Source organism: Miscanthus floridulus, chromosome 11 (genome assembly GCF_019320115.1).
Source record: "Miscanthus floridulus cultivar M001 chromosome 11, ASM1932011v1, whole genome shotgun sequence".
Taxonomy (NCBI): domain Eukaryota; kingdom Viridiplantae; phylum Streptophyta; class Magnoliopsida; order Poales; family Poaceae; genus Miscanthus; species Miscanthus floridulus.
In genome coordinates, this window is record NC_089590.1 from 55031119 (window position 1) to 55043122 (window position 12004).

General features: G+C 47.5%; 1 protein-coding gene across 5 annotated transcripts; it reads left to right on the forward strand.

Moving 5' to 3' along the window:
* Positions 1–5610: 5610 nt before the first annotated feature.
* LOC136490783 (F-box protein At1g70590-like) lies at positions 5611–10825 on the forward strand. 5 transcript variants are annotated; one of them, XR_010767853.1, is made up of 4 exons: positions 5611–6112; positions 8643–8753; positions 9750–10012; positions 10167–10304. XR_010767853.1 is itself a non-coding variant. In XM_066486975.1 (4 exons), the coding sequence occupies exons 1-3, from the start codon at positions 6017–6019 to the stop codon at positions 10330–10332; spliced, it is 444 nt and encodes a 147-aa protein (XP_066343072.1). In that variant the 5' UTR covers positions 5870–6016; the 3' UTR covers positions 10333–10367; positions 10448–10825. The 5 variants fall into 5 exon arrangements, 3 of the variants coding, with proteins under 3 accessions (XP_066343070.1, XP_066343071.1, XP_066343072.1); XM_066486975.1 differs by lacking the exon at positions 9750–10012 and adding an exon at positions 10448–10825 and having other exon boundaries at positions 5870–6112; positions 8572–8753; positions 10167–10367; XR_010767852.1 differs by lacking the exon at positions 9750–10012.
* Positions 10826–12004: the final 1179 nt, after the last annotated feature.

The window sequence follows — 12004 nt, forward strand, 5'->3', positions numbered from 1 at the left end:
TCCCGTGACCTTCATTCCGTCTATTGGTTTCCTGATCTGTACTGTGTATTGGTTAATTATTACTCACTCCATTCCAAATTGTGTCATTTGGTGATCTTTTCAAGACAAAATTGTGTCAGATGAACTAATAGTACAACCTCTACATCCTTCATGTACCCTGTGAGCAGCACCAATATTGGCTTGCTGAAACTTGGCTGAAAAACACTGTTATGGCTGAAATGTTGTGAGAGAAAAATACGGTTCCAGCTGAAAAAAGAAACCGAACAAGCTGGATATAAGATAAGCCGAACGGGGCATGGTGTTGTACCACAATTCCAAACTGTAAAGGCAAAAGTAGGGCAACGAATATGTGTTACAGGTGTATCAAAACCTTGATAAGATCGATAAAAAAGCTATTATGATACTGTTAGTATCCCTGAAAAATGTACATGCTGCTTACCAGAGCATGACACCAGAAGATAGCGAGAGCTTGACGATGGCACCGAGGTCAGCAAACGCGGCCGAGGAGGACCCGGTCCACGTGTGAGGGCAGCCACCGAAGAAGACGAAGGCAAGCTGGCCGAACACGGGGATCCACATGGCGATGACCATGGATCCCATGACCCCCGCCAAACGAGACAGTGCGCACCGGGATGAACTCGTGATGATTTATGTTCGCACGTAGTACCTGCTAGTTATGAGACGGGTTTCCGTGGGACCCCGGCACAGGGCGGCCGAGGCTGGCCCTCGCTCCCCTGAGCGGCGGCGTCCACCGCCAGCGGCTGGCGTCCATCTGCTGCTGCGATCCCGAGGACACCCGCGGTGCGGTTACCAGCAGCTTCCGGTTCCGGAAGTAGCCGCCGGAGCCACTTCCTGAGCTCTCTGTCGTCGTCCTCCGTGCCGACGTCGTCGTCTTCACAGTGGCACGCGCCACTACCGTTGGCAAGGAACTCAGGAGGAGCGCCAGCAGGAGCAGTACGAGAGTAGGACGGTGTAACAAGTTGGGTATTCTCTCCATTGCTGTTGGCTCTCGTGCTGTAATCGAGCAGTCGATCAATTCACTGAGCTGGTGAGGTGCGTGCAGCGTGAGTGAGCAGCTGGCCGGGAGCTCGACCTGGAAGCGGTTAAAGTCTTGAAGGGGAGGAAGAGGAAGGTGTGTTTTCCTTCACTCGGACTGGGAGGAGTTGAGTTGAGTCGATGAGATTTGGGATCTGATCTGGAACGGAACGGGAGGAGCATAATTGCTGGTGGCAGTTAGATATAGGTGGTTAAGTGTGGCATAATTTATTTACTGGATGCAACACACTATTAGAACAGTGGAGCGTCTGTCATATGCTATGCTGGTTGTGAGGTTCAGTTCACATGTAGTTCAGGTCGAGCCAAGCTCTTGCCATGTGCAACCGCCGTCCTATTTGCTTACATCAGGTACTCAAACACATGCCTAGAGAAGTAAAATTAGCCTCTGGTCAAAAGATTCAACCGAGTTATTTATAGGCTGTGTTTAGTGGTAGGAATTTGAATTTTGGGGATACTGTAGCACGTTCGTTTTTATTTGACAAATAGTGTTCAAACATGGACTAATTAGACTCAAAACGTTCGTCTCGCAATTTCCCACCAAACTGTGCATTTAGTTTTTCTTTTCGTCTACATTTAATGCTCCATGCACGGGCCGCAAACATTCGATGTGACAGGTACTGTAGCAACTTTTTGAAAGTTGGGGTGGAACTAAACAAGGGCATAGATGAAGTTCTAAGTTTTAGTGATAGCTCTATGTTATTTAATCAGCAGCCTCCACAACTTGGTGTAAAACATACAAACGCTCATCTTGTTGGGGGGAAGCCCCCCGGTGTTGAGGACCCTCTCTTCGATCCAAACCGTCTAGAGTCGCGGTAGGCAAAAAGTGCCACCCTTCGCTCGGTGACCGCGCTTCCGCCAACTGATGGCCGTAGGTGCTCGCAAGATTTCGCTAACATACTTGCGGGTCTCAGGGTCCGCGAACGTAGTAAGAACTATGAAGAACGTCGGGAGGGTGGCGATATGATGACAAGAGAACCCATCCTCGCGTTCCATTACCGCCGCGGGCGCACACGTTTTCGCCACGACATGTACTCGCATGCTGTTTCGCCGTGTCTTGCGTTCATCTTATGTTGACTGTAGGTGTTCGCCGGGCTCATCCCATTCGGTAGGTGGGGAGGTGAATGTCGGATGGTCCTCCGATGGAAGGGGCGAGATGTAGGGCAGTGAAGTCAAGGCAGCACCTAAATGGCCAACGGCGAAAGGGAAGTGGGCGAAGAGGCCAAGCTTCGTGCGAGGAGAGAAAGCAATGATGCCGAAGAGAGAGCTGAGCCAAGTGGGGGCCTTTTGGGGGCGGTATAACTGTTTGACCAAATTGCCCTCGCACCTGAAAAATATGCGGTGGATCTAGGGTAGGCGCGAGAGCAGTCTGGTCCCGTGTAATGTCCATCGATGCCTATAAATAATGCTGCCAGGGGACACCTAATTGAGAGAGCTTCGCTCTTCCCCCTTCACCGCACTTTAATGGTTCAATAGTTCAAATCATATTTAATTAATGTGTATGCCCATTCACCGATCCTTCCGCTAAGGATTGACCGATGTAACACGTGCTTAATCACATGAACCTGGCAAGCAATGATGCAGTACTTGATAGCAAATAATGTCTTTATTTAGAACTTACATAGTACAATGATAAGCGTAACTCTTCAATATGGACATACCTTGCCTCAAGATCACCCGATCAAGAGGACGTCGACCAACATAGGTGAAAGATCTAGGACCTTGTTTGGGTTTTGGGTGGGTTTGTTTGGTTAGCCTCCAATTAAGACAATGGGAGGAGATTAAACTATCTCTATTCTTCTAAATCAGAGCTAAGCTCTGGAATATTATTGGGCCACGTCGCCTCCATTTCTTAGTCGTCGGATCATGATCGGGCCGTTCAACTGCAATGAGTAGTATTTTTCTAGAGCCTTCTTCTCGAAGCCCGGCCCCGCCCACTGTCCACCTGCCGCACAGGACAGAGGACACCGCCCCTCACAACGACGGTGTGACCTGCGACGCGATGACGCCGCCTGGCGCCTGGTGCAAAGGTGGTGGAGTCGCAGAGCAGGAGGCACGAGCCACGAGGGTAAGACCGTTCGCGGGCGGGTACCTAACAGCCGGCTTCTTGCCACCGGCATCGGCAAAAAGCATTGGCAGTTCGACCAACAGCGCAGCAGGTGGCCATGGTCTCGCGGAATCGATGGCCGACTAGCACTGCGGCGTTCAGTAGTTGCACTTCATTTTGCAAAAAAATTTAAGATTCTCTGTCACATTAAATCTTTATAGACGCATGTATGAAGCATTAAATATAAATAAAAAATAAAACTAATTACACAATTTAGACGAAATTCACGAGACGAATCTTTTAAGCCTAATTAGACTATGATTAGACACTAATTGCCAAATAACAACGAAAGTGGTACAGTTCCATTTCGCCAAAAATTTTGCAAACTAAACAAGGCCTCAGCAACGCGGCGCGAGGTGGAAGATGAGATGGAGTGGAAGCGCTAGGACGGCCCGGCTCTCTGTCGGCGACTGTGCACACTGTTATTCCTTTTGCATCTGAAACAAGAGAATCAAATCGGGCCGTTCCCTATAAATAATTATTGGCCTCAATTAAATTGTTTCTAGCTTCAAACGAGAGAATCAAAGAAGCAAATATGTTTATTGCGTTCTAGCAAAAATGAAACAAGACATCAAATGGATTTCCCTTAAGCTACCTGCCCATCTCTACTTTCTCTGCAACTTGTTTGCTTCTTCTGTAAAATCCGCTGCTGAAGTCTGTTCCTGTCGCGGCCGCGCGAGGCCCTTGTCCGCCGACCGCGCGACGCCCCCGGCCGCGCGAGGCCGCCGGCCGCGCGCTCAGCCGCGCGAGGCGTCCGCCCGCTCGTGCGAGGGCCCTGGCCTGCCTGCGCTGGTCGCGGCTGTCCACGTCCTCAAGCAACAGGGCAACACTCCCTCTTACAGCCTTACAGGTAACTTTGTACCTTTTAGGTAATTAAATAGTATTATGTGAGAGAGAATAAACTGAAATAAGCTGGAACAAGCCGGGACAAAACCAGCCGAACGCGTTGATTGATTGCAGGCTTCATATTCAAGCTAACATCACTGATTAAAGATACATTTTTGTTTGTCAGTTGGAAAAGTTAGGTTTCCTTTCTCTAAATCACATGCATAGATTTTGCTAATGTATACTCCAGTCTGATAACTTCGCATTGATTTATGTAGGCCTGGAGAAAAGAACAACTTCAGCTGTACTCTTGTGGTGATAAGACCAAAAGAAACTATAACAAGATAAAAAAATTGGACCCTCAAAAAAAGATATTTTTTTTGTAAAACTATATTATTCTTATTGTTCTTTATTATGTTGCACATAGTATCAAAACTATGTCCACTCTGTTCGTTTGATCGTTTTTATGGCTTATTAGTCGGTTGATGCTGTTTTATTGTCAGAGAAAAACACTGTATCATAACTGATAAGCATGGCTGATACGATCAAGCGGACAGGGTGATCATTATTACAAGATGCTCTCATTTCTTTTTTTTCCCATACACTAAAATTAATAAGGCCAGGAGGTACAGTTTTTTAGATAAAACATACAAGTACAATCAGTCCGCTAACATATCAACTATCCATACATTGTTTAGTTACAAGCAGAGATAATGTAATTTGAATCCACTCCTTCACTTCCTCCATATCTCATATAGTTTGATGCCTCAAAATCTCAAATCCGATATCTCTCCATAATGCCATTTGACTTTCCAAGAAAAGACAAACAACTCTCATAAACCAAAAGATCCAAAAGCTCTCTAGGCTCAGCGAACCTAAACAAACAGGTTCTTAGTCCACCTAGCCATATGTGTTGTCTCACTGGAGGTTGCACGTAACATACTAAATGGTTTGTCTGCTAGGATTTATGTTCGTGATGGTTTACCTGTAACAACTAATCTTGAATCTTGATGATTCTTTCCCACGACTCTTACACTGTGCAGTGTATTAAGCAAATACTTATGTATCATACGTTATTGCACATAGCAAATATGCTAACGTTTGCCAGCACAATTGGATAATCCCGCACAACAAATTGGTGCCAAGTTAGCCAAACAAATGGAAGACTTCTTAGAACAAGTTAGACCCCGCACACTGTACAAATGCAATGGACCGAGCAAATAGCCTGCTACACGTAGTTATCTCTCTAAACCACACCTCTAATTTTCGATGCATTATTGGGACGTCTAAGATGCTAACGTAGACCGGCATTAGAATTAGAACAACTAGAAAAATGGAGCAAACCCACCCGGCTGCAAATGACAAATTGACAATTGATTAATCACTGTCACAGAGCCCAAACAATCTGTAACCCCACCCGCCATTCACACAATGATCCACGCGTCAGAACAATGAACACCAAATGGTGACTCGATACTCAGCGTAGTCTTGCCAGTCCCACCTAGGCAGGCTCAATTCACAAAAAAAAAAAAAAAACCCCTAGGCAGGCTCCCAGTCCAGCCCAACAAACCCCGCCTCCTCCCCTGGCCCGACGCGGCTCGGCGCGGGCCCTCCCCCTCCCCCTCCCCCTCCCTCCTCTGATGGACATGGACGTGAGCCAAACCTGGCCGCCGCCCTTCTCCTCCCGGCCCCACGCGTCGCCGTCCCCGCACGGCCGGCGCCGCCGGCACTCCAAGAAGCACAAGCCCCCGCCGGCGCCCAGCCGCGCGTGCCGCGCGTGGAGGGACGCGCTGCGGCTGCTCCGCGAGGCCGCGGCGCTGCACGCGTACGGCCGACGCGTCAAGCACGGCCTCGTGGCGGGATCCGCTGCCTCACGCGGGGCCGGAGGGGAACGTCTCGAGACGGAGAGGCAGCGCGCGCTGGGGCTGTTCCGGCGGACGGAGAGGCAGCGCGCGCTGGGGCTGTTCCGGCGGGCCGCGAGGTTAGACTCCGCGGCGGCGATGGTGGACGCCGGGCTCATGTGCTGGGAGGATGGGCGGCGGGAGGAGGCTGTCGGTTACTACCGGAGCGCGGCGGACCTGGGGCATCCAGTTGGGATGTGCAACCTTGGAGTCTCCTACCTCGAAGGTATTGGTGGATTTGGTTCACACTTCACAGGGTTAGCTTTCAGGAGACTTGTTCTAGGTGGTTGTAGAAACATTCGGAATTCAGGAAGGGTTACTCTTCTATTCATCTTATATATTCTGTATATTTATCTTATATATTCTATATATGCGCACTGTTAGTTTTATCTGCACGACTAACCATTCTAAGTAAGAGCACGTTTAGTTCCCGGATTTGGGAGTGGCCAAATAATTAATGCGTTCGTTTGTATTTGTGAATTATTGTCCAAACATTGACTAATTAGGCTCAAAAGATTTGACTCGTAAAGTACAAACAAACTGTGCAATTAGTTTTTAATTTCATCTACATTTAGTACTCTATCCATATACCGTAAGTTTGATGTGACGGGAAATCTTCTTTTTGCATAGTGCATTTTTCATGGTGGGAACTAAACATAGCCTAATATTTTTTGGGGAAGCTGTCCACTGTGCTCTGTCGTGTCTCTTGATGTTGCGATTCATTTAGTAAACTTTGGGTTGTTTATGTCCAACTCTAAACTCTGCATAGTAATAATGAAAGAATCCACTAATAATTGATCAGTGTAGTCAAGCATGTTATTTATTAGTTAGTTAGCGATAAATCACCTTGCTCGTCTCAAGGCATTGCGCCTGATATTGCTGCTAAATATTTCCACAGCTGATCCACCCATGCCGAGGAAGCCATTAGATGGTTTTATCCATCAGCATCTACAGGCAATGCTCGTTGTCGGTTTTTTGAGTTGCCACCGACAAGTAAATTTCTAATATTGTGCGTCTGACTCGGGTGGTGTGTTTAGAGGACATGAGGTTTATACTGGTTCGGGCAGAATGTCCCTACATCTAGTTCGTTGCTGCTGCTCGTGTTACTAGCACTGAAAGTTCGTAGTAGGGTTACAAACGGTTGAGAGAGGGACAGGTCCCAAGTCTCTGGCGAAAGGAGTGAACGGGTGCTGAGAGAGCTCGGTTGCTACTCAACCGTGTGTTCGGGGTTCGATGGGTTCGTGATGGTTCGATCGGATCTAGCCTGAATCGATGTGATGTGTTACGATGCTCCTTATCGGACGTCCTGCTTTCCCTTTTATAGGCCAAGGGAAAACATGGGTTACAGTAGAGGAAAAAGAAGAACGAGAGAGAGAGAGAGAGAGAGCCGAAGGCCTTCAGGATCGCCGGGTCCTTCTTCTCCTTCATGCGGGTCCCGCCGACCCTGTAGATGTCAACAGGGACGGCTTCGCGTCGCGGTTCTGTCTGTCCCTAGCGCCATGCGCATGCGTCATATGTCGGTCATGGCGCTCCACTCCGTCCTAGCAAACGTCGTGGTGAACTGACACGTCCGTCAGTGTTCGTACGGGGGTTAGGCAGAACAGCACCGGTACACCCGACGCTGTTCTTGATGTGAATCCTTCGGTATGGCCTGTTAAGACCACGGGTTACATTGGGGCGTGCCGGTCTATTCCCTGGTGTCAGAGCTTTGACTCAGACTCATACGCTTGGACCTGGAGTGGTTGGCGGTGATATGGGTCTCCGTCGGGCGAGGCGGAGCCCGCGGCCTCGGTGTCGTGCGAGGCGGAGTCCTCCCCCAGAGGTCGGGCGAGGTGGAGCCCGCGGCCTTGGGGTCGGGCGAGGCGGAGTCCTCCCCCAGAGGCCGGGCGAGGCGGAGCGCAGGCCCAAGGGTCGGGCAAAGCGAAGCGCAGACCCAAGGGTCAAGCGAGGCGGAGCCCGCGGCCTCCGGATCGGACGAGGCGCAGCGCAAACCCAAGGGTCGGACGAGACGGAGCGCAGGCCCAAGGGTCGGGCAAGGCGGTGCCCTCCCCAAGAGGCCGGAAGAAGCAGAGCTTGCGCGCTGGAGGGGTCGGTTGGAGCTGTAGTCGTGCTCTTGATTGCTCGAATAAGCCAATGTTGATGGTCATTAGCTCCTTCTCTTCTGGTACCCTAATATTGGTCCCGACCCTCGTGTTCAATACAACCTAGGCCTTTGCTTGCAGAACGGGAAGGGTGTCAAGCAGAACCAGAAGGAAGCTGTCACATGTGATACCTTTGCTGTGTCGCACACCATTTTGCAAAATTTTCCTTACAGTAGAAGTACTCCTGTTTTCTAGATGCATTAAGTTGTTGAAAAAACTAGGAAAATTGATACACTATCCTGTTTATACATTCTATGCTTTTATCACCCCTCTTACTAGATAGATTAGGGATAGACAACTGATGTTCAGTTGCTGAACTAGTGGTTACCCTCTGATCTGATGATGCTGGGATTACCAGACTCTGTTGAAGTAGTTTTTTTAAAAAGAATATTGGTTGGATTTCCTGTACCAATGTAATTAGGATCATGTCACCCGGACCAATCAAAATACACTAACCAGCAGATACTGGACTACCAGCAAGTTCCCATATTCTTTGCAGTACTTGAGTTGTACTGTGTAATCTGAAAGACACTTATTAATGCAGGCGAAATGGTATTTGCGAGTTGCAGAGGGAGGGAATGTACGAGCCATGTATAACATTTCCTTGTGTTACAGCTATGGTGAAGGGCTTTCACAGGATCCAGTGCGTGCTAAGAGGTGGCTTCAACTAGCTGCTGATTGTGGTCACAAGAAAGCTCTTATGAGTGTGGTATTAAACTTTGTGCGGTATGTCTTTACTTATCTCTTCTTATGGGAGTGCCAGACTTGCTTATCTGGATTTGTTTGTTTCAAAATGTTTGGCATAGCAGTGCACTTTTGTTTCGGAACTGTTCTTCTGGAGGTTGTCCTGCGTTGCTTGCCATTATGCACTTCAGTTTGTAAATAGTGCCCACATAAGGTTAGGACATAATGCTTGATTTCCTAGAGAAAATGGAAATCTTCCTAGGAGTTCCTGCATAATCAGATTTCCTACTAAGCTGCACCATGTTGGCATTGACTTTTCATGTCTTCATTGCAAACGAGTACTGTACATGGGTAAAACTGAACAGAAATGCTATACAACACACATGTGTTTTAGGGGGAAAAAAATTCTCTCTCTTTTTTCACCGGTGATCACCGACTCCGGCGAGCTCGCCCTTCAGGTCCCGCCACGCCTTCCTGTTTCTTGTGACCTGTCACGCTGCTCGAGGCTGGAAGATCTGCAGCACTTGGACCGGTCGGGCTTGTCCAGGCTACAAGCACAACCCATGGTTTCGCTGCCCAGGGAACTGTGGCACCTGGACTTGTCTGGATGGTCGTCAGTACTCCACCTGCACCGTTACGCTGATTTGTTCTTTCATAGAAAAAAATTATTTCTTGTGATCTATGGATCTGTGATTTTGTGATTGTTTGGAGATAGAAGAAGGCTATAGGTAGAAAAAGCCTAGAGGTAGAAGGAGGATGGATGCTGTTGGATCTTAATTCTATGGTGCAAAAAAATTCATGTGTTGAAACTATATAAAACACATAGTTGTTGGGTAGACAGACTCAAAACTTAAAGTAGCATTTAGCTGATCTAATTCCTTTGTAAAGGTGGTTAGGATTACAGTGGATGTGCGGGTAACGTAGGGGAATTTTTTTAAATTTAATATTTTTTTGTAAACTAATTTTAAATTTAACATTATTTTTTTTTTTTCAAAACTAACACTTTTGACCGCGTCAATTGCTATGGCACGGCCAAAGCCTGTGTCGTGCCATGCATGGTGGCACGGCAGGGAGCTGACGTGACGACGACCGGAAAGGCTGACTGTTGATGTGGCAGGGCCTGCCACGTCACCGATCTTGACGCGGCAGTGACGCGTCCTGGTCCGTGGCACGACAGAGCCGAATAGAAGCCCCGCGGCTAGTCCCGCCTGCTCGAGCAGCAAGCCCGCCTACCCGCGCCTGGTCGCCGCGCCCGCCGCCCGTCCGGCCCTCCGTTGCCACCTCCCTGGTCCTCGTTTAAGGTTAAGGTTAATTATTAAGTTAGAAATATGTTTACCATGTATATTTTTGTTACTGTAAGTGTTGGTTATATTATTTTAGTTGCAATGCAAATGATTATATTTTACATTAATTTGTGTTGTTTTGATTGATGTTTAATTTGAACTGTTTTATTAGATGGAAGACATGTTTCGGGAGCAGTTGTGGCGAAAACAGAGTTGTCCTAGAGAATTGTACCCCGATGGGTCTAGCAAAGATGCCTCTATCCCTCCTGAACTCCTTGTTCCTAACTGTAACTGTGGTCGTCCGGCCGACGTGTTTCAATCGAGACATCCAGACATAGCGGCTCGTTGCTTCTACACATGCAGTCGTTTTAACGTAAGTAATTATTTTCGTATGTTTTTTTCTTCATTTGTATTACTAGGTTACTAATATTTTGTTGAAATTTTGTTGTGTAGGCCCATAAGATATGCTTTTTCTTTCAGTGGATCGACGGTGTAGACAAGTTTAACCCCAGATATCTCCTTTTCGACGATTGGTGGAGGGGGCGACATCTACGAGAGCACTTCGAGCGGTGGGTTCCACCTCCCCCTAATCCTTCCTCCAATGACGGCTAAGGAGAAGCAATTAGCCGCAGTTAGACGACTCGATGAACCTCCTCTGTGCGATTGCAGAGATCGAGCTGTGATAAACCCTGAGAATACGTTAGAGTTTGTGTGTCCAAACAAGCATGAAGTAATTGCAAAGTGTATGTGGTAAAATATTGAGCTATATGTGTTCATGTACTAATGTTACATTATTTAGGTGTATTCAATGGCGAAGTGTCGTTTCAAGAAGTGGTTGTATGGTCCTAAGAACCAATGGCCAGAAGAACCTCCAAAGGCAAAGCAAAAAAAAGAAAAAAAGGTTAATTTATAAAGCACCTCCAGTCAAGTGCGAATGTGGTGTTAAATCTAACTACGGTCTAGTCCATTCGGAGCTTAGAATAGGCTATTATTACGGTCATATGGTTGACTATGATGAGGTTGGTTATTTTTGTGGTAATCATGAAATCGTATTTTGTTTCTTTTGATAAGACATATGATATAATTTTTTGTTTGAACAGAGCACTAGAAAATACACGTGGAAATATTATGATGGTCAAGCTAAGTTCTTGGATAAACTGAAGGGGAAGCAAGTAATTGCACGAAAGAGGGGATATGAACCTGACTACGTCAATCTTTTTGTTAAACATCACAAAGACAAGATATGCGAGTTTGCTAGACAGCGTGATATTTGTAACCTGATCGACGTTGGGCTTGACAAATAGGGATTGGAACGACGGATGATGTTAGAGGAGAGGGCAAGGAAGAAGGCAAGGGAGGAGACAAGAGTACATATGCAGGTATTGAATGAGTATGTTGTTGCATTATGTGCTAGTGAGTGCTTGAAAGTCTTTTTTCGTTGCTTGATTTTAAATGTAATATAATCGCATTGCTAACTGATTGCATTTTATACATGAAGAAATTGGATGCAGCGAGGAATATGCTGTAGAGGTGGCTCATGCAAGGTACGAGAAAAAAAAGTTAGATAAGCACAGAAAGTGAGCTGGTCGCACCGTTGAATCACCAATTGTGTTGTCTGCTGAGGGGGACGGGGATGAGGACGACACTGCCACATTCAGCGAGCTCATCACTTTAGCAGAGATGGGCTTATAGGCGGAGGAGGCTGAGGACGACACTGACAGACTGAGTGAGCTCATCGCTCTAGTAGAGGCGGGCTTACAGGCGGAGAAGGATGACGACGTGTTCTTCACTCAGGCTGTAGAGACAGCAGATGAAGCGGAGGCCGCTTACGACAGACGACACGGAGGTCAGAGCAATGCAGGTGAGCCTAGTCATATGAACGAGGTTGAAGAGAACACGTTCTTGTCTTAGGCCGCAGATGAAGCGAAGACTGCTTACTACAGGCGAAAGGCAGATCAGAGCAATGCAGGTGAGCATAGCCACGACAACAGGGTTGTGGTTGAGGATTTG